Here is a 26897-nt window from a genome sequence, read left to right on the forward strand (position 1 = left end):
CTGAAAGGTTGTTGCTAAACCATGAAAGAGGTCGGGATTCTTGGCCTCCGGAGGAGAAGAATTCAATCTGGGGCCAGAGACAAGGCTTGATCGCTCAGTACTTTTGTGTGATAAAGTTTTATTAAAGTATAAAAGAGATAGAGAAAGCGTCTGACAAAGACATCAGAAGGCAGCAGAAAGTGTGCCCCCCTGCCAGTTCTCCCACGTTGCAGACGGATTCTTTACCAGCTGAGCCACAAGGGAAGCCCCTTGCTAGTCTTTAGTGGATGTTATATAGCTACTAGCAGTCCACTAACTAAAGAAAGGAAATGTCTCAAAACTCAGAGAATGGCACCAGGCCCCTCACCCACAAAAAGCATTTTGAGATAACCTTTGCACCAGGTGAGTCATCCCGGGCCATAAAGCGATTGACCGAATCTTGAAGGACAGGTTTCCATACAAATACATAGTTTCATTAACACAGATTAGGAGAACAAGCTATGAGTATAACATACTGGTTTGTCTGAGCCTTTAGGCGGAACTGACTTGAAGACTGAGTCTGGGGTAAATACAGAGTACATTAACAAAGCTTAAGACAAATATTTCCATAAGAAAAATACATTGGATAGCTCAAGGTTTGAGAAAAGTTAAGTTCAGGTGGAACCAGGTGTCATTATGGCAACACAGAATTTTAAGCGAAATCTCTTTTTAAATTTGTATAGAGAAGGGGGGGAAATGTAACACTAGTTTGTTTCCTCCTGCCATTAAGAGAGAGGAAAAAAATGTCTGACACTTGCAGTCTATTTCCTCCATTTGGAGACCCCTGGTTTTCCTGCCTGTTACCCTCTCATTCCCCCACAAGAGTTGCTTAAGTCCTAGCCCTTTTGTCTGTGAATGTGACCTTATTTGAAAATTGAGTCTTTGCAAATGATTGAGTTCAGATGTAGTCACTGGGATGAGCTAGAACTCAATATGGATGTGTCCTGATGAAAGGAAGAAATTTGGGCATAGACACACAGAGACACACACACAGACACACACACACACACACACACACACACACACACGGAGAATGCTGTGTGAAGATGAAGAGGCAGAGATCAGGATGATGAATTGTAAGCTAAGGATCCTGAAGGTTAAACGCCAGCAGACCACCAGAAGCTAGGAGAGAGGCATGGAATAGATCCTCCCTCACAATCCCTGGGAGGAACCAACCTGGCCGACACATTGATCTCAGACTTCCAGCCTCCCAGACTGTGACACAATAATGTTTCTGTAGTTTAAGCTACAATAAGTGACAGTGAGGCTGTAAGTTTAGTTACCCAGTCTGCGGTGCCTTGCTATGGCAGTCCTTGCAAACTATTCCAACTACTTTCCCACTTATCCTGAGACACCAGCACCATCAGCCTAGCTCTAGACTATCATAGCTGGTAATACGATACTGGTGGAATTAACCAAACAGTAACTTCCTAATTGGGGCTTCCCTGGGGGCTCAGTGATAAAGCATCTGCCTGCGGATGGAGGAGACTCGGGGTTTGATTCCTGGGTGGGAAAGATCCCCTAGAAGAGGAAATGGCAATCCACTCCAGTATTCTTGCCTGGAAAACCCCATGGACATAGCCTGGCAGGCTAGAGTCCATGGTGTCGCAAAAGAGTTGGACATGACTTAGCCACTAAACAACAGCATGCTTCCTAATGGGCCAACACGGGATTTAGAAGATGAATTCCCATGAGTTTGTATGCAAAACAAGACCCATTAGGGAATCTGGGCATGCCCCTCAAAAGAAATCTCAGTTCTTTGGGATAGATTGAATCACTCTCATCTTAAGCTGACTTTTCCATGTCCCATTCTAGGCCCATCTATAACTAAAATGAAGACACATTTTTATTCATCTCCTCACTTTTCAATGAAAATAATAAAAATGTAAGAAATTTAGTTGAATTTATACTGTTTTTCATCTTAATATAGACCAGAGAGTCTTTGTTACATATTTTTCAGTCATTCAATTCTATTTTTATTATAAAACATCTTTAAAAATTATTTATGACTCCATTTCATTTGGGGAACAATCTCAGGACTCTCCAGTAATTAACTTAACACTTGGATGTTCTCACACAAATTAGACTCAGTGTTATGGACCAAAGAAGAAAAGACAGTTCTCTTTTGTAAGTGAAATCCAGACTTCATGGGCTATGAACCTGTCGCTAAATTTCTATTCATTTTTCTTCATTAGTACAGCTGTGCTCCAAGTTATTTTTACCACTTTTTAAAAGAAAGAAGACCGTTGCAGTATGTATGTTAAGGCCTAGGTGCAGAAAACACCCATTTGGTAGCAGGCCTTGTTCAAGAATAAGAAAAGGTTAAGGCAAATATTTTTAAATAATGAAGATGATAAAGAAATATCTCATAGTGTTTTTTAAAAGGTTTCTCTGCTCGGAATAAGTTCTGACTGATGGAGAGAGAGAGTCCTGGTTGGCAGCAAGCTCAAAGAGACCACCACCCTCAATGAACTTGGATGTTCTAGAATCCCAGGAGAGGCTATCACTCAGTAAAGTGGCTTTAGGAAACTTTAAAAGGAAGTAATCAGACTTACCTTAAGGGGTTTTATGATAATTAGATGTGGCAATCACCCAAATAGAGGCTCAAAGACTGGAGTGATTTCTATTGACCTGCACCATCTGACCCCTGGCCCTCTTTCTGATGTCTTCTCCTGTCATCCCCTTGTTCACCATACCCTTGTTCTGTAGCCAGATGTCATCCTGCCTCAGGGTCTTTGCACATGCTGTGGCCTCTGCCAGGTAGTCTGTCTGCTACATAACCCCATGGCATTCTCCTTCATGTCAGTTTCAACCAGTCTTGTGCCAACATCACTACCTCAGAGGCCTATTGAAAAGAGCATTCTTGTCACTATCCCCTAGCTTTATTTATGCCCTAGCATTTATCACTATCTTACATCACATAATTTTTTAGTGTGCTTCTATGAACATCTCTAGTGTGTAAGGTCCATCAGGGTTAGAATTTTGTATAACTCATTGCTATATCTCTAGGCTTAGAACAGTGCTTGGCATGTAATTGGTACTCAGCATGTATTTCTTGAACAAATGAATGGACTTCCTAGCAGGTCTTGGTTAGAATTTTAACCAATCTCTACTACAAGTCTGTTCTCATTTCACCACTTTTGAAAACTTTATAAACTGCTGAATTATTTAAATTCAGTCCCACAAGTTTGAACTGTGCTCAGCTCTGACGTCAGTGTACATGACTCTCTAGCACTTGCAACAGCTAGACACATAAACCCTCTCCTAACTGTCCTAACCAGAGGGCTCTTTAGGAGTTTCATTTCTAGCATTCCATTTTTGCTTGGAAGCCAAACATAGAACGTTAAATGTGATGATGCATTTGTTGTGCTCAGATAGTGATAGGCACCAAATGAGTTCTTAATAAATATTAATTTTTCTAATATTGTTAGGGACGCACACTGATTGAAACCACCCACCCTGGCCAGGCACCATGGTAACTATTTGCATGAGTTGTTTTATGACAGGAGGTCCTGGTAAGGAACACGGAGCTAATAAGCCTCCACTAACCAGAAGAGTTCGGGAAAGGTCAAAAGGAGACCCCACATGTCTGACCATCTCCCAGAATCCTCCTCTCTGGCACCCATCTTGGTGGAACAGGGCGTGCACCACCAGGAAGGACTCTGAGTCAGAATGATTGGCTAAGGACAACCCAGAAACAAATCCCATCACCATAAAACCAGAGACTGCAAGCCATGTGGCAGAGCTGTTCTCCTGGGTTCCTTTACCCTCCTGCTTTCCATCCGGGTGCCCTTTCCCAAAAAATCTCTTGCTTCATCAGCACATGTGTCTCCTCAGACAATTCATTTCCAAGTGTTAGACATGAGCCCCGTTTCGGGCCCTGGAAGGGGTCCCCCTTCCTGCAACAATATGATTATGAGTATGTATCCAAAAGAATTCCTAAGAATTCAGAACACCCCAAATATACAGAGACAGTGAGGTGTGGGGGAAAGAAGGCACACTCCAGAACCGTCCTGACTGGCTCCCACAGGAAAGGGAACGCTGTCAGGCACGGGCCCTTCCTCAGAATTCAGTTTCACTTTTACACAGTTCTTGCAGGTCGTAAAAGATAGCTCAGAGGCTAAGCAGAAATAAAAAAGACAGTGAGAGTGTGAAGCATGGTGTTCCTTTACATCCTTAACCCTTTCTGATTCACCTGCGGGGTCGGGGGAAGGGGGGCGGAATGGGCTTCGGTGGCAAGGAAGGGGAGGGTCCTGCTCACTTTGAACTGATGGGCTCTTCCGTTTTGAGCCCCGTGTCTCTGCTGGCTTTCTCTCATGAACGGAAGGAAACCAGCCTAAAGAGACCCAACTACCACACAGCATCTCTTGCTTTGGAAGGCTTCTCTTTACATACAATTATCTTAGAAATCTACAGGAAGTGGATTTGTAGTTTTATAGGTTGGTATACAGCAAACTGAACTGATACAGCTTAAAAACTCTTGTAATTCTGCCCATGAAGTTTGTGTCCAAACAGTGCGGTCTCTCCCGACAAATTTGTGACATGTTGATGAGGCTTGACCTGTGTTTTGTCTACATGGAAACGAGTGACAGCAGCATTTATTATACAACATGACAGGCAACATGCTAAGTGCTTCAGGTATGTTTCCTCATAACCTGCAGTCACTCCCATGAAGAAGGCACGCTGACTCTACCCATTTCATGGAGGGGAACACTGAGGCACAGAGAGTTTAGTCGGTAACTTGCCCTGCTGGAGGTCACTCATGAAGAAGTGACAGCTGGGATGCAAACCCAGGTAGTCTGGCTCAAGAACCTGCCTGCCCAGCACTCTATTCTCCTGCCTCTGAAACTGGAGAATTACGGGGGAGTCAGAGGCAAATGCTTTTTAAAATTGATACCGCCTTTCCCTCTGCCTTTAACTGCGGTGTTCTGATTCACCACAACTCTGATAGCAGCTAGAAATGGGATCACAGCAGCCTAGGAGAAGACAGAATGAGCTTCCTGGGTCTTCTTCCAAAAACTGCACCAGTGCAGTTCATTCTAATGCACTTTCTTGGATGAGGAGGGGGAGGTCTTGAGGGTCTAGAAAAGTGGGGAAGGAGGGGTTCTGATATCACAAGTCACCAAGGTAGCCCTCTGAGGCCAGACTGAGCTGGACACAGCCTCTCTGAGCAGCAGAATTGTACCCTTCGTCTCTCTGCCTTCAGTACTCTATTGGGAGCCCTACTACATAAATGTATTAGTTTCCCTGGTGGCTCAGATGGTAAGGAATCTGCCTGTAGTGCAGGAGACCCAGGTTTGATCCCTGGGTCGGGGAGATCTCCTGGGTAAGGAAATGTCAACCCCCTCCATTATTCTTGCCTGGAGCATTTCATGGACAGAAGAGCCTGGCAGGCTACAGTCCATGGGGTCCAAAGAATTGGACTTAAACCACAACAATACATAAATGTTACATATATTTCATATTTAAATATTTCATATTTAAAACCAGCATTAAAATCAACCAAGTGAAACAGGCTGCAGTCATTTCCTCTTGCATTTTAACACTAATGACCATTTCAGAATCCTCAGCAGATCACCCCACATGTCAGAAGGTAAAGAAATGAGAAAGTGGGGAGAATGAACGGTACACAGGAGGGGAACATGTCTCTAGGCTCCTGTTCTGGTGAGTTTGCCTACAACTGAAAAACTCTCAGCCTCTGACCCTAAATGGCTTTATCTTAGCAGAGGTTAATGGGTAAATTTCTCCCCAGAGAAAATCACTAAAAAGCCACATTCCAATTGGCAAGTGTGGAGAGAGCTGTCATTTTTATAGGTTAGAATGCTTGCAAATTGGAACAAACACTGCCGTGTGGCTCATCTGTTTTTAGGGTCCCATGAAGCAGAATATATATCCTTTCAGAATTCCTGCTAAACAGAAATGAATGGACAGAGTCCGAAAGGGACACGTTTTCCCAAGGCAGACATGGCAATGTGCACCCCCAGCCACACTGGTTTCTTCTAAGGCATCTGCTTTAATAAGGCTTCTAGCCTAGAAGATTCCACCTGCGAAGAAAGTCAACAGAGGCAGAGTTAATCTCAAATTGAGACGTGGACTTTTCCCCCTCATTAAAATAATTGGAAACTAGTTTATAAAAACATTGAGCAAATGTTCTAGCCCTACAGCTACTGTATCTAATTGGAGTTGAGATTCTCTCTCCAAGCAATTGTCTTGGCACATGTGAAATTGATGATGTATCTTTTTGGTTGGGTAACTCAATCTTAGAATATTCCAGTGAGTCTTAATAATCCCTGACCAGGGAAATGGCATGCACTGACTTTTAATCCAGTTATATTCTAATTTCCTCTCAGCATGTGGAGGCAGGTCAACACATTTTCATTAGTAATAATGAAGATCAACCAATAAGTCAAAGACTAACATTTGTCTTAGATTTGAAAATAAGTCATATTTAAAAAAACAGGAGAGACAGAAAAATGTGGTATCAGCTTCAATATTTTAGACAGGGCACAAATTAAACTGTAAGGCTATAAGTGACCAGGTAATCAATTTTCGAGAGCTCTACTCCAAGAAAATTAAGATGATAAAAAGAGATTAAAAATGAAAACTGTAGCTGCCTCTGTGTCTATGAGGAATTGGTTAAAATTGAACGAAGGCTCTCTCAAGACTGAAAACAGTGCTCACTTCGGCAGCACATATACTAAAACTGGAACGATTCAGAGAAGATTAGCATGGCCCCTGCGCAAGGATGACACGCAAATTCGTGAAGCGTTCCATATTTTTTATAGAGTGAAGTAAGCCAGAAAGATAAAGACCAATACAGTATACTAACGCATATATATGGAATTTTGAAAGATGGTAACGATAACCCTATATGCAAAACAGAAAAAGAGACACAGATGTACAGAACAGAGTTTTGGACTCTGTGGGAGAAGGCGGGGGTGGGATGTTTCGAGAGAACAGCATCGAAACATGTATATTATCTAGGGTGAAACAGATCATCAGCCCAGGTTGGATGCATGAGACAAGTGCTCGGGCCTGGTGCACTGGGAAGCCCCAGAGGGATCGGGTGGAGAGGGAGGTGGGAGGGGGGATCAGGATGGGGAACACATGTAAATCCATGGCTGACTCATGTCAATGTATGACAAAAACCACTACAATATTGTAAAGTAATTAGCCTCCAACTAATAAAAATAAATGGAAAAAAAAAAAAAGACTGAAAACAGCAGGTGACAAAGCCCCCCCCCCCCCTTTATTATGAATTAAGAAGAAATTTTAGTCCTCTGAAACTCTTTGCAATATCACACCCCCATTCCTGGCCTCCTACTTTCTATCAGCAATAGCTTCTTGGGGCCTAGTATGCTGACATTTTCCACACAATCTTTATCAGTTTGCCTTTTGAAAGACAGCGGCAAGCTCATACAAATAGGCTGTATTTAAAAGTTAATAACAATTTGAAAATTGAAAAACATTTATACACAGGTGCTGTTTTTTGAGCAGTGGGGATTCTAGCCCACAATACCCATTTCATCATTACTCATTGTCTTTATTCCGGTTCCTGATAACAGTGAGGATAAAGGAGAAATAGGAAGATGAGACTTGGAGGTCATGCTGCTTGGGTGTCCAGTCTGGGAGTTTCACTGAGTCTCTGCTTGCTTCTGGCCCAGGGATGCACAGCTAAGGTTGGTCTAGCTCCTCAGATCCTCTGTGTCTGTTAATTCTTGAATTGAGTGAGTTTATGTGAGTTGGGGGGTTGGGGGGGGAGTGTTGTTGTGGGGGAAGTCAGGTGAAATGGACAAGAAAGGCAGTTTTTTAAACTTTTCAACTGGAAAGCAAAATTTTATACAGAATCCCACCATATTGTATAGATACTATGTTCTGAATAAGTGGGAACAGGAGTGAAAAAGGGTGCTGAGTCCTGCCCATTAATTTCTTCCTACCTGCTAAAGTTAACCCTGAGAGTTTCCTATAGATCCGTGTGCTACCAGTTACAAAAGCCACTGGGCTTGATGACACAGGTGTCGCTTATGATAGAAAACCCTAATACATTGTGAAGGGAACTGGATCACTCCCATAGCTGTGCCCCAGACTGCCTGCCTGCTTGGAAGATGCCCTCATTCCAAGCCTGGGTAGATCTGAGTAGAAATTACAATATGCCATCTTTTCCATAGCCCCATCTGTAAGTTAGGGGTGGATGAGAGTATTCACTTACTGCATTAGATTGTGAGACTTTAAGTAAGAGAAACCAGAGATAAGATGCATTTAACGCACCTCCTGGTCTCTTCTATGATTTTATTATTCTCTTCTAGCTTTTGTTCAAAATACTCTATGTAAGTACATTTCTTTGACACACTCATTTATTACTCCTTATAAAGAGCCTAACTTAAACTTCTAAAAAGTTGTGAGTGCCTGAAGGCAGAGAATCACTCATGAGAATACATTTATTCCCTCAGTGAGCATCTAATGAATGCTTACTCTGTGCAAGTCATGTGGGATACGAAGACCCTTAAGGAGTTCAACGTCCCGTAGTGGAGACAGACAAGTGAACAGAAAGGCAGTACTACCATAGCAGAGATAAATACTAGTGGAGTCTAGACTTGAAGGCCAACCAGAGTGGGATGACTGAATTCTGAAGAATGCATTGATTGGAAGCTGGCAGTGAAGGTAGAAGTGTCTCCTGGGCAGAGGATACAGCATGTACAACTGCCAGGACCCATAATGGCAGGTAGGAGGGGTGGCAAGGACCCAAGGCGGGGGTGATTGCAAGTGGTTCTGCAAGCAGAGACTGTAAGTAAGATGGAGAGATGTGATCTGAAAGATGTGCTCTTAGGGATGTGATCTTTAAGCTGATCTTAAAGTTCCTTCTATGAAATACTTACAAAGGCTGAATTTTTTACTAAACGTCATGGAAACCTCTGAAGGGTCTTAAACAGGGTCCTGACCACAAAGTGAAAGATGTCTCAGATGCTCCCTCGTTGAGGCAACTTGCTTGGGTGAGAAAAACTAGATCCTCTGAAGGGACACAGCTCTGAGCCCAGGTACCAGACATGAAAGTTGAGAGTGAATTAGATTGCTACTTTCACAATGCCCCTCAGCCAGGTGCCTTCATGAAGTGTACAAACTGCCCAGCGGCAGGGCAGTACACCAGGCAGAGGACAGGTTAAGAGTGCTCTGCCCGAACAATGGCAGAGGCCATGAAATGAAAACAAAGCTAGAGGAGCAGAGGTGTTTGGAAGAGAGAAATATAAGGACTTGGTCATGAGTTGAGACAGAAGAGGAGCTTCCCCGGTGGCTCAGACAGTAAAGATTCTGCCTGAAATGCAGAATACCTGGGTTTGATCCCTGGGTCAGGAAGATCCCCGGAGAAGGAAAAGGCTACCCACTCCAGTATTCTTGCCTGGAGAATTCCATGGACAGACAGCCTGGTGGGCTATAGTCCAAGGGATCGCTAAGAGTCGGACATGACTGATCAGCCGCTGATCACTTCACTGAGACAGAAGAAGGGGTCGTGGGTGGCTCCCCCATGTTGGGCTTGACTGGGTGGGCAGAGGTCCTGGTAATCATGGTTAAAAATCCAGGAGGAGTGAGTACCAGCTTTGGCGAAAAGCTGATCAACTCTATTTGGATAAGCTTCCACTGTGGTTTCATGGAGCATTCAGCTGGAAGTGTCCAACAGACTGTTGGATATATAGTTTGAAGTACAGGTTAAGACGTATTGCCTATTAATGTACATATGGGAGCTATCAATATGCAGAAAAGGGCTGAAGTTGTGGGAACTAAGATCACTCAAGCAATGGGTAGACTAGAAAAGGTAAGGATTTATTAAAGATTTCATTTTAATCACTTATCTTTTATTGACAGCCTCTGCAATGCATTGTAGATGAAACAATGACCAACTACACTTCCTTCTTTGTTTTCTTCTTTTCTTTTTAATTAAAAATGTTTTTTTTAATGTCCAGAGTTGTAGTACTTGCTGTTTGAAAACCTGATCTTAAGCTTCCTTAGAGAAAAGAATAATTGATTTTTCCCATCAAAGCCTGTTTACACTTTAGCTATGTGGGGCAGAGAACCAAATGTTCAAACAGTTTCTAGAAATGTGCCTTTGTCTTTTTGAATCTGATCCGTGATTGTTTTGAAGTGAATGTGATGGCTTTGGCATTAGGCATTTTAGGAGCTGCTGTGTGTTTCTGGCTAAATCTGAGTTGCTACTACAAAAAAGGAAACTGAAGCAACTAATTAGATAAAAGAAGCTGAACACAGCCATGAATTACAGAATTTCCAGGCAAAATGGTGTTTCAATTCCAACACACTTTTCTATCACCACCAATTAGAACAAATGCAAGAAGGCAGCTGAGCTTGGAAATAGAACATTATCTGGCCTTGAAGCTTGATTGGGATGCAGTCCCTTGTAGCCAGGAGCTAATACAGATGTGTTAGCAGAACCACATTCCAATGGATTCTTAAGCAAGGTGTCTGCAATTGTTAATATCCAAGGATAGTAAAGACTGTGTTTAACAATATAGGTGTAATAATAAGAAAATAAACCTTAAATTAGCTTTCATTTATTTATTAATTCAATCTACAAATATTTACTGAATGCATTTTATGTGACAGGTATTCTTAAGCACCATATGCCCTCTCACTAAATCTTTCATATGTTGGCTGCTGGATTTATCTTCATGAATTTCTATGTCATGATTTTCTGTGTCTCGGTAGAAATGCCTGCTATACGTATTCCAAGAGTACCCTTTTACTTGTCTGATGGGGTTTCCTGTTACTTGTCTATATTCTTAAGTAATATGATGTTCTCAGTCACTCAGTGATGTCCAACTCTGTGATTCCATGGACTGTAGCTCACCAGGCTCCTCTGTTCATGGGATTCTCCAGTTAAGAATACTGAAGTGGGTTGCCATTCCTTTCTCCAGGGGATCTTTCCCACTCAGGGACTGAACCCCAGTCTCCTGCATTGGAGGTGGATTCTTTACCGTCGAGTCATTAGGAAAGCCCAAGTAATAAGATCGCTTCTTTCCAAGATTATTGGCTTTCTAGGCATTTTCCTAATACCAAGGAGAGGTATCACTGATTCATATGTAATAAGCCCATCTTATGTTCCATTTAAGGGGAAAATAAGCCGAGTGCTCATGTTTGGATGACTGGTGGGAAACAGCTTTTTATCTTTTGTATGTCCAGGGAACTAACTACTGATAACTAACTACAGAATGGGGACAGTGAAGGCAAGTGTAATACCAGCTATGTTTCGACCATTCTTCCTTTTGATATGGTAATTATGTTCTCAAACACTTCTTTGGAAGAGATAGGAACCTCAGAATCACTCCCCGTGGGAAAGAAATGACCCAGTCATGGAGGGAGGTAGCATCTGTCTTTGCCAGCTGACATGTAGGGAATTTGTTGGGAAAAAAATACAATATACTACATACTCATAGATTAGTAAGGACTTTGTGTCCGTTAGAAAACAGTTCTTTGGCAACACCTACTCTTCTAGCATGGATGACATCCTTTATGTTAACTACGTGATCCAAGAACTGAGCAAAGGAAGGAGAGCTTCAAGCTCAAGTGTGAGGTGACATTGCCAAATGTACATTTATCAGGAATAAACATAAAGCAACTCACACAAGGTATTTGGTTAAGGGGAAATGATTTAATTGTGAAAGATTAGCTTTGCCCATTGTTCAGGAAAGCATTCATTGCATACATGACCTAATAGCCAGCATAATTCTTTGAGTCTAGGTAAACCATTAGAGCCCCTCTTTGTATTTACGCTATGCAATTTTTATCCCAGAGATGCACACGTCATTTTGCTAGATTTTCAAATTCTATATTCTGCTCTATGAAGAGATAAAACCATGAAGGGAGATATCTTTGCTACCCAAGTGTCTCTCCTTCACTGGAGCCCATTTGCCATTCTGGAACATGTGGGAAAGTTTGCACGTGAATAGGTCTAGGGCAGATGGAAGCCTGAGGAAGCAACTTCAAGAGAGACACAGGTAAGAAAGGAAGGTTCTGACTGTATGCAAAGTAGGTGTGTCTGTGGCAAGGCAGGGATGCAGAGTTACCTAGACAATGGAGAAAGAAGAGGGCCATTTTGGAGAAATAATTCTCTTAAATTTATTCAGTTATTTGTTGAGTTTGTTTACCAGGCATTAGCCATCATCGACCGTCTATCTTTATAGCTCTCTACCAGGCACTAGTTTTGAACCTGTAGACACCAAATAATCAAGGCTCAGCTTACTGTAACCCAGGTCACTTGTACGGTTATTCTGTGTACAGATTCTTCTTGATCTGCAGGAGGGAGATGTTTTCTAATTTAGGTAATAGGTTGAACTTGTATAATAGTTAACTGGTCTTATTTTACATAGTTTCCTTTGAGATGGATAAAAAATATTTTTCTTATAGAAAAAAAAAATCCCTCCAAGATTGGTCCTCTTTCTTCTTTTCATAGAATTAAAGCAATTTGGCTATTAAGAGAGAAATAACTTGTTTAAACTTGTTTTCTTTTTGACTCCATTTGGCAAACCTGGTTCAGTTCAGTTCAGTCTCTCAGTCGTGTCCGACTCTTTGCGACCCCATGAACCGCAGCACGCCAGGCCTCCCTGTCCATCACCAATTCCTGGAGTCTATCCAAACCCATGTCCATTGAGTTGGTGATGCCATCCAACCATCTCATCCTCTGTCGTCCCCTTCTCCTCCTGCTCCCAATCTTTCCCAGCATCAGGGTCTTTTCAAACCTGGTTACTTCTTTATAAAAGCATGTTTGAACTCTTCTGTATCTTTCCTTGGCCTCATAAAGAACATAGCTTTATCAGGACCAGTGAATGTTCTCCCTTGCTCTTGACCTACTAACACAGGATGTAATTAACTCAGGCATCTTTGCTCTTATGGCACACATACAGTATTTTAAACTTGAAATGGGTTCCCTTGAAAGAATAACCAATCTCTTTTGAAGGTCTGTTTGGAGTTGTTTATTACAGAACTGTCTACATGTAGAGAAATGGCCTAAGCACCCTGTAGGCCCAATTAAATCCTCGGGGACTCTAATTTTAAGCAGGAATTTTTGTAATTTCTTGACTGAGTTAAGTGTGTTCATTTCAGCACAGTGAAGAGCTTTACACATGATCATATCTAGTATTAAGAGAAGATGATACTGAAAATGGTGACTCTTTATTCATCCATGTACTCACTCAACAGACACTTACTGAAGAAGTCAAAAGGCCAGACTCTGAGAGCTCAGCATACAAAGATGAGTAAGACACAGCCACTGCCCTTGCCAGGGAGACAGAAAAGCAGACGAATAATTGCCATCAGTGTGAAGAGCACAGTAATGGGAGTATACATCAGGCACAATGGTGGGCCCCAGGAGAGGGTGATAATCAGAGGGATTTGACTGAGCTTTCCCAAGCAGAATTACTTCCTGTTGTTTCCTGATTTTTATGGTACCCCAGTGATAAATGTGCAATAGCGAAGAATCACTCTTCAAACCGATTTCTCAAGTACCAAAATATAACACTGTGTTCTCGAAAGTAGGACAGCTTGTAATCACTCCTCCAGTCAAGTCGCTGGCTGCAACTAAAGAGGAAAAACTGCTCCATGCAAACATGCATTTTGTACCTTTGCTGAAGAATGGATGTGATCTGCTTGCAGAAATCTTCTCCATTTTGAGAAAACTCCTTCAGGTTCTTATATACTTTATTATACTGAAACAGAAAAGGTGTACAGAAGGGTTAGGAGCACTCCTAAAGACTGAACTCCTGTAAATTCAGAATGCTGCTGTGATGAGGGCTGTCATCATAAATGATCCTGCAGCTGCAGAATGTACACTTTGATGAGTTCTTAAAAATAAAGAGGAAGTCTCTTCTGTCTGGATGTGAAAGACCCTGGAGAACTTTTCAAAAAATAGAGCTGGTCTATCTGTTTCTTCCTAGGCCAAATGCAATCTTTTCATCAGTGGGTGAAGTTGGATTCCTGTCACTCTTCTTAGTCCCAGGAAAGCTAAAACTACATCCTGAAATACACTGAAGATTCAAGTTGTGTCTCCCCCACAAATTCCAGTATAATATTTCTGGACCTCATGACAAACCCTGAACCATTAAAGTGAGTCTTTCTTGACTGTGATAGAAAATGTAAGTGAATAGTTTGTTAATAAAATTTCTCCTAGTCCCCTCTATATCTCATTGAACTTTAGTAATAAGAATGTTATGATAATGAGCTGAACATTTTGGTTGAACCAAACCTTCATACATTTATAAATAAACCTTTATCAATGTATCTATATATGAATTTAGTTGAAGACAAAAATATTCCAATCGAAAGATTTTTGTCATATGCCTCAAAATCCACAATGTTCTTCTGAACATTGTATTTCTGAGGATAGACATAGATGACGATTGCCCAGAGGGAGTGGGTGTCAGTTGGTTCTGCTGCTTTCCTGACACAGAGTGGGTGAGAGAGGTGATCAAGTCCAAACACATCATCTCAGTGTTTCCATCTGGGAGATGGGATGGCCCATTTCATTTTTCAAAATGAGATTGCACCCAGGAGGATGCAAATTCTGTGTAGACTGAGTGTCATGCAGTGACTCTTTGCTGATACAATGAGTCAGCCCCTTCCTGACCTCAGATGTCATGGGCACGCTGCTGGTCACCCTGCTGAGAAGGAGAAAGAGCAGGAAGCTCAGACTTCCTGAAAACCTACTATGGGGCAACCATGTTTCCATACAGGAATCTTCAGGGCAAGATAACTTCTCAGCTGTCAACCAGTACCTGGAGTAAGGGGCTGGTAGACTGGCAAATAGGACATAGGGCACAGAGGAAGAAAAACCAAGAGAAAGGACCAAAACAGGCCCCTACCTTCAGGAGTGGAACCAACCAACACCTAGGATGTAGAAACATAATCTTATACACTATAAGATTATACCAAATCCTTTGATCTTTATGCAGTAGTTTAACTTTCCCCTGAATTTAACAGAGAAAGCCACCACAGGATCTGGTAGATGCACAATAGGAAAAAAACAGCTTCACTGAAACTGCCCAGAACACAAGGATAGGGTCAGAGTGCAAAGCTCTTTCGAAGGACATTGTTGACTCCTAAAGCAAGGTTTGCAAAATCACGGGTTTACAGCACCATCAGACACCTGCATAAGGGAGGAGCAGGCTGGGGACAGTGAGCTGGAGGGATAGCTGCCACAACAACTCTGGACCACAGACCAGCTTTCTTGTCCAAAAAAGCTGAAATGAGGATTGGGATCTGAAAAATATTTTTTTTTTTAAATTGCAGCAAACAATTCACAAAATTTTAAACTACTGTCCAAGCAAGCAAAACACACTTGAGTGTAGACTTCATTATGAAGAAATGACTCTCTCACATGAACTTACTTACAAAGCAGAAAGAGACTCACAGACTTCAAAAATGAATTTATGGTTGCTTGGGGGAGGGGATAGTTAGGGAGTTTGGGCAGGTCACTGCTGTTTTCAAAATGGATAACCAACAAGGAACGATTGTATAGCATATGGAACTCTACTCAATGTTATGTGCCAGCCTGGATGGGAGAGGGTTTTGGGAGGGAATGGATGCAGGTATATGTATGGCTGAGTCCCCTTGCCGTTCACCTGAAATGACAACAACTATAGGCTATATGTGCTCAGTTGTGTCCAACTCTTTGCAACCCTATGGACTGTAGCCCTCCAGGCTCCTCTGTCCATGGGATTTTCCAGGCAAGAAGACTGGAGCGTATAGCCATTCCCTTCTCCAGGGGTTCTTCCTGACCCAGGGATTGAACCCACAGCTCCTATGTCTCCTGCATTGGCAGGTGGATTCTTTAACACTGAGCCATCTGTGAAGCCAATTGGTTATACCTCCATACAAAATAAAGTTTAAAGTTTGCAAAGAAAAAAATAAATGATTCTCCTCTGAAGCATGAGAGTAAAAGCACAGTTTGGCAACCAAGATTTCTCATTTTTATTTTCATAAATGTAAATTGTTATCTATGAATGACATGATACTCTCAGGCCTCTTCTTCCCCTTCCAGGTACAATGGGAGAGTTTGGTAAACACTTTAAAATTGCTTAGCTTTTGTGACCCAAGCATTTTCACTAAATTCTCCCTTAAGCCTTTTATTTCCTTCCCGTAACACTGAATAACATCCAATAAAACATAACTAGGTGTCGTGAAAATAAAACAGAAAAATGTTAAGCAGGCACATGCCCTTGGAATAAAGTCATTTCTCAGTCTCTCTCACCCTTGGGTGTAGCCATGCAATTAAATGCGTCCCAAAGGGGGATGGGTGAAAGTTCATGTTAGGTTTCAGTGAAAATTCCTTCCTCCTCTTTCCTGAAACTGGGAATTAAAATGACAGTTGTGCCATAAGGTGATCTTGAGGGTGGATGCCACATGCTAAGATTTTAGGTCAGAAAGAGAGAGAGCCTGGATCCTGGGGGCCTCTACCTGAGCCCTAACTCTCTACTTAGGGAGATATTTTGTGTATGGGAGGACTGTAACGATAGGCTTTCTTTTTCAAAGCCACTCTTATTTTGCATTTCTAAAATATATAGCTAAATATCGTTCTAAATCAGTTTTTTTTTTAACATCTACAAGTGATTTGTCTATTTTTTGTTTGTTTTTACAATGTTGTGTTGGTTTCTGCCATACAGCCATATAGTTATGAATTAGCCATAATTATACATGTATCTCCTCCCTCCCTTGCCTCTCCCAATCCCATCCCTCCAGGTCATCACAGAGCACCAGACATTTTGTTTTAAATTATGAAACATTATTATGTTTCAAAAATAATAATAATACATACACTAATTATGATATCCCTTTATATTCTTGCTACCTAAGTTACAGAGATAACAACACTTTTCTGCTCTTTTTTCAACATTGCAATATTGTAATATTTTCTTTCTTTCTTTCTTTCTTTTTTTTGACCAAACCGAGCTGCCTGTGGGATCTCAGTTCCCTGACCAGAGCTTGAACCTAGGCTACACAATGAAAGCCTGGAATCCTAACCACTAGACCACCAGAGAACTCCCTGTTTCTGCTCCTTTTAAGCAACATTTTCTTTCCCTTTCATAATTTCTTTGACTATTCTTGTGCATTTATTCTTCCCTATGAACATTTATCTAATTACAATTTTTAAAAATCCCCACTGAGATCTTAATTGGAATTGTATTACATCTATATATCTCAATTTGAGGAAATTAACTTTTTTATGGTATTTAGACTTCCCATCCAAGGGCACAGTAAGTCTTTTCATTAGTTCAAATCTTATTTCATGTTCAATAAAATTTTATGATTTTTTTTATAGGTCCTGTAGCATTCTTGTTTATTTAGAAATATCTCACAGTATTACACAGTATTAAGCAGTATCTTTTGAAATAGCATCCTGTTTCTCTCTCTAGCTTACACCAAAGCAGAAATAAAGACTCAACAAAAACATCAGGGGGCCATGTGCAGCGGAGAAAGATTTGGACGCCTGCTTGCAAAGTGAGTTTTTCTGCTCCTAAACACTATAAGGTCCAATACTTTGGCCATCTGATGCAAAGAGCTGACTCAAGACCCTAATGCTGGGAAAGACTGAAAGCAAAAGGAGAAGGCAGTGGCAGAAGATGAGATGGTTAGACGGCATCATTGACTCAACGGACATGAATTTGAGCCAACTCCAGGAGATAGTGGAGAATGGGGATGGCGTGCTGCAGCCCAGGAGGTCACAAAGAGTTGGACAGGGCTTAGTGACAGAACAACAACAACAAGGAGGAGACAAAGCAGAGAGCCAGATGGAAGGATCTGGAGCCTTCAGAGCAGAAGGGAGGAGAAGAAACTCCCGCCTGGAGAACTAGGAGTGGAGGGAATGGTCTCTGTGATGAGCTGTCTGAGGGCATGGACCCCCGCAGCCCACCATCACCAGAAGAGACGATTTGCAACCAAAGTCCTGGGGAAAGAATCAGGTGCCTCAGACACCATGTGGGAGGATGGGGCCAGGAGGAGAAACCTTGTCCCTAGTGGAAGTGGGAATGAGCAGAACCAGTTGAGAATTTTTCCCTGTCCTGGGACTATTGCATTTCCTGAACTTATCAAGGCATCAAAACTCTCCAAGACACATTTAAAAAATACTATTTCCAGAGAACAGCATTGAAACATGTACATTACCATATGTAAAATAGATGATCAGTGCAAGTTTGAATCATGAAGCAGGGCTGTGTCCTGCTTGGGACACAAGTCCCAAAAGCCTGTGCTCAGGGACAACCCAGAGAGATAGGGTGGGGAGGGAGGCGGAGAGCGGGGTTTAGGATGGGGGGGACACATGTATACCTGGGGCCGAGTCATGTTGGTGTATGGCAAAAACCACCATAATATTGTAAAGTAATTATTTCCAATTAAAATAAATTAATTAATTTTTAAAAATTATCTCCAGAAGACTAGTTCTAGGAAGTCAGACAACCCTGAAAGTTTATAAACCAATGATTCAAAACTCAACTGCTTTTAGTGTAGAGTGAGTGAGCTCTGGCAGTATGGAGACCGCCTGCCTTTCTCAAAGGCATTCATAGTTATCTATTTTAAATAAGAGTCTGCTCAAATCAATCATATCTTATGGCTTCAATTGCCCCTGGGCGTCCCGGTTTTAGATTTTGGAAGATTCCCTGTCATTTAGTAGGCTAGTACTTCCTTTTTTCACATCATGGTATCTGTAGAAAATGTTATCTGTCCTGGAACAATGTGATAAATGGACAAAGTTGTTTTAGGCAGAGGCAACTGACCACTGAGCTCAACACCCCAGCTATACCCTACCTGTAACCCATCCCCCAAACCAGTGTGCAGATACACACAAGTCAGGAAATGCTTCAATACATTACATTGTTGTTAACTCAATGATCAAATAAAAATGGGATGTTCTGCTTGTTACAGCAATGGGGAGAATCTTTAACTCTACATACAATGTACTGGACACTCCCCAACAAACTGAGATAAACAGACTGAGATAAAGGTGACATCAACAAATAAAAAAGTTGCTAAGAATACCTTCATTATTTCAGCATAACCACTTCTTCAGAATCATTGATTCTGTACTTTTCATCTTGTACTATCTATTCAGACTTGAAGATAAAAGCTGTGGAAAGCAGACTTGCATAAACATCAAAGCAGACCCCAGAGACAATCTCATCCAGCATGCGTGTGTGTGTGTGTGTGTGTGTGTGTGTGTGTGAGTGTAGGGGGTGGGGTGCATATGTAAGCAGAAAATCTTGGGACCTTCTCTGCTTTGGGAGATGAAATCTTTTGACCTTGGCTTTGGCTTTCCCTCTCCTCTCCCATCTCTCCTCCCCACCCTGTCTCACCCATCAGGGGGTCTCTGAAGGGATTCCATGGACCACAGTTCAGAAAAGTCCAATCCTCTTATTTTATAGTTAAGGCCCAAACAGCAAAAGATAGCTTCATTAATTAGGGACAGAACTGTGATTAGAAATGTTAGGGGAGCAAACCAATTAGAGAATCCATCAGAAATAAATATATTTTATAAACAGGTAGTCAGCATAATCATGCTTCCTCGGTAGCTCAGCTGGTAAAGAATTCACCTGCAATGCGGGAGACCTGAGTTCAATCCCTGAGTGGGGGAGACTCCCCTGGAGGAGGGCATGGCAACCCACTCCAGTATTCTTGCCTTGAACATCCCATGGACAGAGGAACCTGGCAGGCTATAGTCCGTGGGGTCACAAAGAGTCAGATAAGGCTGAGCGACTAAGCATAGCACAGCAGAGTCAGTATATCACACTAGGACACAGACATGGCAACCTACTCCAGTATTCCTGCCTGGAGAAGCCCACGGACAGAGGAGCCTAGCAGCCTACAGTCCACAGGGTCACAAAGAGTCAGACAAGAAGGAAGCAGCATAGCATGCACACATGCAGATAACCACGCTGAGTGAATTCAGAGTATTACCTTTCAGTATCATGAGCAGTGCAGACGGCTCCTCAATGCCATCAACGGGTGCAGAAGAGTTTTCTCTACTCGGAGGAATGTGGAAGATCATTTTTTCATGTTCTTTTCCCACCTACTGAGCTTGTGAATAACCCACCCCTTACCAAATATTCATTCCAAGAAAGAACCTACTGTTGATCTTACATCTCCCTATGAATTCACTGCACTAACAGGCTGCTTTTCCCTGGGGTCATTAATTACTGGGAAAAAAGATTTTTTCCTGATAAAGGGATTGCAGACTGGTAGAGAAATAAGTGGGATCTTTCTGAGACCCTAAAAATCCCTTTAGGTAAACAGCTGATATACACAGACAATTCCCATTCTGCCAGTAAGAAAGTGTTTCTGCCCAGTGCTTGTAAGCAAATTCTGTTGGATAAATATTATCATTACAAAAAAACATAGTAATCTAGGCAAATGGCACATGAAATGATTAGACAGATGAAAAATGAAAATGCTCTATATCCACCTTGGCCTAGCTGTTCCTTCTAACTTTCCATGTTTTGAATGATTAAGAAGGTAAAATTCAGCTATTCTAGAAAAATTCACTTTATTCTAAGTGCCAGTATGAAAATTTCTGGGGTTTTTTTTTGGTGGGGGAGGGATCACTATGTGATCCACATAGTGTTAAACAAACCTGATGTTCTACTTAAATTTAATTAAATAAGCTTTGTTCAATGCCTTTCATATGCCAGGCACTCTGCTTTGGGAGGATGAAATCTCTTGACCTTGGCTTTGATTTCATGTGCTACTGATTTCATGTGATGTAATATCCTCTAAACTAGGGGATTTCTTGTATTTATCAGGCATCTGGGTAATATTTGGTATCTCCCTGGCAGGCTGTCATAGATTGTAACATACAGAACATTAAAGAACATAATCTACTTCATCCTTTCCTCTTATTACTTTACAGATGAGGAAACAGAGGCCCACAAAATGTGAAATGGCACATCATATATCTCCTTGATGGTGTGGGGCAAGGACAACCACCCCAGATTCAAGCTGCCTCCTTATCTCTGTAGTGTCCCAGAATCCCGCAGGAGCCATGGACCATCTCCCTGTCATCCTCTGTATTCGTGCCAATTAACATAGTGCGAGTCAACATCCCACAGCCCAGGCTGGACCACTGAAATGGGAAGCTCAAGTTGGCATCTGAACCCACAGGACTGTTTCAACAGCTGACTGTGTGGCCTCAAGAGGCTGACTATGTGGACCCAAGAAAGCCTGCTTTGACAGTCCCTTCCTGGATAGTGAAGGAGTGACTAAGAGCAAAACATTGGCTATAGCTCATTATTTGCGCTTGATTTCTTCGGCATTGTTTCTTAGGAAGGTGTTTTTTTTTTTTAATGATTAGATTATTCATTTGAAGATAATTTGATCCAGTCTGTTTCTTTACACATGGATTTGAAAATGATTTCCCTTGGCATATTTTTAGGTTTAGAAGATAAGCTCACAGGCATTAAAGCCTCAAGGCCCAGAGCCAATTCTTTTCTTTTTCAAAAACAGGACTTTAAAAAAATCTCCTTCAAATAAATTCTGACAGTCTCAAGATTAGGTAAAAGCCCTACACTCAAACAATGTGTGTGCTACCCTAGTGACTGATAATTTGAGTATAGACACTAACCCGGATCTGTGAGGTAGAATGGCCCAGCTATCAGCCTATTTTGTTCACTGGAGCATGACCTAAAAGAAGAGGTTTATAAATTTTTTTTGCAGAGTAGTGAAACCTATTTTACTCACAAAAATATTTTCAAACTCATAAAAATAACAGGATTATAAAGAAAACTATATTGATACATGTTTTATAAAATGTAATTTAAAATCAGGATATTTTGTGTGCTCTTTAACTAACATACTAAATAACAGGTCTTCAAAACTACTCAAAATTTTAAGTCACACTGAGTGTGTGTAAATGGTATTTCTAGATACCTGTAACCAACTCTAATGCTATATAAAAATATAAGTGATTTTCATTAGTCACAAGATCACAGACACTGCTGTTGTATTAGGGTTTGCTACTTACATTCAAAATTGGGGGGAAATTCTTAGTTACAGTTAGAAACTAACACAAATAAAGAGGTCATGTTTTTTCCCATTGAAGGTTCACTCAACCCACTGATTTCCATATATGGATCTACAGGGGTAGACCAAGTTCAGAACTGTAGCTAAGCTACACCTTTATGAATTCTTTTTAATGTAGGAATATTGGTACAACACAATGCCTTAGTCGGCACCTACTCTTTCCCCAAGTTCAAGATATTATAATATTCTGTACAACTAACCTCTTAACTATTTTTTAAACTTTTTATTTTGTTTTGGGGTGTAGCTGATTAACAATGTGATAGTTTCAGATGAACAGCAAAGGCGACTCAGGAAGGCTTTATGAATTAATTGTGCCCTGTGCAACCTCAGGGACACATGAAATGGGATATTTTACAGGTGGTTAAAACTTTGGACTCATTTTGGTTTCTCCACGAAACTCCGTGTTTCACAAAGCAATCTTTTGCAGTCCACTCTGTTGTCTTATTCTATTCCCAAATTGCAGGCTCATCTTCACACAGCATTTTTCCCCAAGCACAAGCCAGGACTGCACCAGGAAATCAACTCCAATGCTTGATGGAGATGAAACAGTTACAAATAAAGATTCCTTGACTTTAGAGGGGTCAGAAACCCTGGCTGAAGGAATATCCTCCCACTCTCGACTCCCAGACTACGATTGGTGGCACTGGGCCTACAGAGACAGCCTTCAAGTTTGGAGACAAGGACAAAAGTCCTTGGGGCAATGGTCCAGTGTAGGGAAAAGGACCTGAGCTTGTCAGGGAGGGAGAATTAAGCTGACATAGAAATATGGTGACGAGTTGTCTTGGGAGCTGCTCAAAGGAAACGTTTCTCCTAGTTCTGGATCTAGAGTCAGCCTTGGAAAGGAATGTTACGCTATTAGTTTTTTTTTTTTTAACTTATCCTGGCTTTCCTCTCCACTATCTCACTCTTCTCATATTCTTGACTCTCTCCTTTAGTGATCATCAATGCCAAGTTTTTGCCTCCACTTATTGCATCCCCCCATCCATTCACCCACCCCATGCAAAAACATCACCAAAGTATCAAAGGGGAGAAAGGAGAGGAGTTAACATTTTGGTAAGGGAGCAAATGCAACGAGTGAAAAATAAGCAAATAACAAATACATAAATGATAAAAGACTTTTGGAAAAGTGATCTGTGCTTACCAAAAAGTGAAAAGATGGCTGGAGGAAATCTAAGGGAAGAGGTTTCACTCTTAAAATCTGAATGCAACCATATTGTTGGATTTTTTTTACAAATAGTAATACACATATTACACATAGTAATACACATAATAATACATACATAGTAATAATAATACATAGTAATACACATAATACACATAGTAACATACAATAGTAATACACATATTACTATTATATTTTAAAAAGTAAAAGTAGGCAGAGCCTGTTACTACGTTCTCATTATTACAATTACTAGCCGCTATGACTTTGTCTTATTTAGCACGTCTGATTCCTGACTCATTTGGTGGGATGACAGTGAAGATGAAGTTTCATCTTCACTAAGCCTATACTTTCCACATCCATTGAATAAACACAAATGAAACCAATAATTCTCTGTTGATCTTTTTCTTTAGGGTTTTATTACAGCCCCTGTTGATCTGCTTCTCCACCTTTTTTTGTTTTTAAATAAAATACTTGAAGGATGAATGCAGTCCCTTGCTTCTGATGTCACCAGTTTTAGCTTTTTGGCATCATTTCTTGGGACAACACAATGACAATCCTTGATTACTTTATTTCCTCCCCCCGACCCTTTGTTTTAATTGCTTCTCATTTCCTAAATTACATCTCTGCTCTTGTGGCTAACGACCTCACAATGTCTCTGCACTTTTGACCAACTTTCTGTTTTTATTAATGCTCCCAGGATTGTAACATACAAGTCAGTAAACATGTCCAAGGACTACCGCAGGCTGGACAGAGTGCAGCCTGTACTTCCTCCTTCGGAACTTGCAGTTCTGGACTCTACATGAAAGGGGAAAATACGCAAAACCCTTGCACCCGACTTAATTCCCAGGGCCCCAAACTGGCTGCAGATATTCTGCACGTTTGTGTGTCCATGCTATGTCCTATATTGGCACCGCTGGTATGTTTTCCGAACAACCACCATCTGCATGTAAATATAATGTTATACCCTCTCAAACTTTTTCCAAGAATAGGAAAATAAAATATGACAATTACCTGCCCTGTCATTTGCTAGAAAGAGCTCTGTTTTAAATTAAACCAAAGAACAACCACAGACTTTTGTTCCAGTGCCAATATCCAAATATGTTTGGCTTCTGAGCTTCTCAAATTTCTTAAGTTCAAATCCATTAGTATATAAATCTACTCCTCAGCTGCCTCTCACACGCAGGCACACAAACCACACACAGCTACTCACCGAAGAGTCTGTCAGTGGGTCCCTCATGGTGAAATGCTGTTTGCTTCAGTCCTTTTACCTTCGCTCCGGCATTCAGGATGCTGCACCCAAGGCTGGGTGTGTCCTGGACTTCCGGGATTCAAAGGGCCTAGAGTACGTCAGTCCTTGTCAAACACTCCAAGAAGGAAGTCCCAGCCCTGGACTTTAATCCCATTTGCTTTCTGAAAAAGCAAAGAATGGCTCCGGGTCAAGAGTGCTGGAGTGAGATGGTGAGAATGATTTCTGTAAATAGTTAGGGGTCAGAATACTGAGTCATGAACTGCATGGCCTTGAAAGACAGCCCAGAGATTAAAAAGTGTTCCTGGTGATTCAGTCACTCAAGGCTGGTAGTAGAGAGATTCTCTAAGCTTGCTGTATTCACTGTTTTTTTTACTACCTGTTTTCTGATGCTTTGACACACTGGGGCCTTTGGGGTTGACGAGAAAGGATTGCCCCTTCCAGGATTAGCTAATTCCTTGAGACAGACAGCAAACAACCAACTTGTAAGCATGGTTTTGACATGGAATACAACCAATCCAGAGCCAGACCAGCAATCACCTCCCTTACCTACCTCTCACACATCAAGTCAATATCCCCCTGCCCCAAACCACCAAGGCCAAGGTATCAAACAATTAAGACCATCCCTATATAACCAGGGCTTCCCAGGTGGCGCTAGTGGTAAAGAGCCTGCCTGCCAATGCAGGAGATGTAAGAAATTCAGGTTCAATCTCTGGGTCGGAAGATCCCCTGGAGGAGGAGGAGGGCATGGCAACCCACTCCAGTATTCTTGCCTGGAGAATTCTATGAACAGAGGAGCCTGGTGGGCTATAGTCGAGAGGGTTGCGAAGGGTCAGACAAGACTGAGGCAACTTAGCACGCACCCACGCATACTGTATAACCATGACTGTAGTGGAAACTGTCCAGAAAAGCTTATGAGGGAGCAGGCATGTAGTAACCACCTCAAGTGCCTAACTCAACGCCCTCACTACTACCCCAAGAGAACGAAGAGGCTAAACTATCAAGTTAAGAAGGATTTTTCTATATTCACCCTTATTTTTTTTTTAATCACTCAAGAGGATAAACCAAACCAGAAATCAGCCATTAGCAACTAATTTTTTAAATTGTTTTCTCTGCACCTGTGGCCTGTGGTCAATCCTGAGATTTCCAGCTAATGGCCTGTAACAGCCGGTCTGTGGGTAGCTTTGCTCTGACCGGTGGACGGGTAAATGCAGATCCACAGCCTGGAAGGAGTCCCATGCATACAGCCCAGTGGAACACTTCAGAGCTGCCCACGTGACTCAGACTCCACTTTTTTTTTTTTTTTTTTCCATTTATTTTTATTAGTTGGAGGCTAATTACTTCACAACATTGCAGTGGGTTTTGTCATACATTGACATGAATCAGCCATGGAGTTACATGTATTCCCCATCCCGATCCCCCCTCCCACCTCCCTCTCCACCCGATTCCTCTGGGTCTTCCCAGACTCCACTTATCTGCCCATGGCTTGCAAACCCTATACACAGTATCCTAGGGCTTCCCTGGTGGCTGAGAATGTAAAAAACCCACCTGCAATGTGGGAGACCTGTGTTCGATCCCTGGGTTGGGAAGATATTGAAGGGGGACCGAAGGGAAGATCCCAGGAGGAGGGCATGGCAACCCACTCCAGTATTCTTGCTTGGAGAATCCCTATGGACTTTTTTGAGGAGCCTGTCGGGCTACAGTCCATGGGTTCACAAAGAATTGGACATGACTGAACAGCTAAGCACAGCAGAGCGGAAATAACACATGCAGAGGCAGAGACAAAAAGGGCAGATGACCTTCCCTGCAACCCAGGGGCCCCTAACCTCTGGGACGTGGACCAGTACCTCCTGTCAGATCGGTGGCAGCATTAGATTAGAAATAGATTGCCACACAGTGTGACAAGAGATAAATACAGTGCAATAAATCTAATACATTTGAATCATCCCCAAACCATTCCTTCCCACCCCTGGTTTGTGGAAAAATTGTCTTCCGTGAAATTGGTCTCTGGTGCCAAAATGACTGGGGGCTGCCCTGTAATCTGAGTAGAGAGAAGGGGGCCTTAGGGACCGCCATCCACACACTTAACAACGTTCTACCCTGAGCTTCTGCCAAGGAAGATTATCACTGGAGGTTACAACATGGAGTCCTAGCTATCCAGGGCTAGAATTAGATAAGGTACCCATCATACTGAAAGAGGCTTAAGACAGACTGTAAACTGAGGTTAATAACGTGTTACTCAGAGCCCCACTGGTGGGCTTCCTTGCCCTCAGAGAGGGCAAACAGGCTTGGCTTGTGCCTCGGATCCAGAGCCTGGGGCAGCTCCGGGTCTCCCCCCAATTCCTGCTGCACTTGTCTCAGTTCAGGCCTAACTCAGCTCAGCATGGGGAGATTGGCCTCCCTTACCAA

General features: G+C 42.0%; 1 protein-coding gene and 1 non-coding gene across 8 annotated transcripts in view; one reads left to right on the top strand and one right to left on the bottom strand.

The window, feature by feature from the left end:
- Positions 1–24609, bottom strand: part of NOSTRIN (nitric oxide synthase trafficking) — a 60549-nt gene extending 35940 nt beyond the window's left edge. For 3 of the 7 annotated variants that reach the window (XM_061135042.1, XM_061135041.1, XM_061135040.1), the window contains exons 1-2: positions 24453–24609; positions 13642–13727 (exon numbers count right to left, since the gene is read on the bottom strand). In XM_061135042.1, coding sequence (XP_060991025.1) covers positions 13642–13727; positions 24453–24479 — 113 coding nt within the window. In that variant the 5' untranslated portion in view covers positions 24480–24609. Of the gene's footprint in view, positions 1–13641; positions 13728–19962; positions 20028–21622; positions 21682–24452 lie in introns of those variants that run through there. The other 4 variants (XM_061135047.1, XM_061135043.1, XM_061135044.1 and 1 more) reach the window with 3 other exon arrangements.
- Positions 6692–6798, top strand: LOC133051309 (U6 spliceosomal RNA). Its single transcript, XR_009691815.1, has one exon. It is a non-coding gene; the product is annotated as a U6 spliceosomal RNA (small nuclear RNA).
- Positions 24610–26897: the final 2288 nt, after the last annotated feature.

This window comes from Dama dama, chromosome 33 (genome assembly GCF_033118175.1).
Source record: "Dama dama isolate Ldn47 chromosome 33, ASM3311817v1, whole genome shotgun sequence".
Lineage (NCBI taxonomy): Eukaryota > Metazoa > Chordata > Mammalia > Artiodactyla > Cervidae > Dama > Dama dama.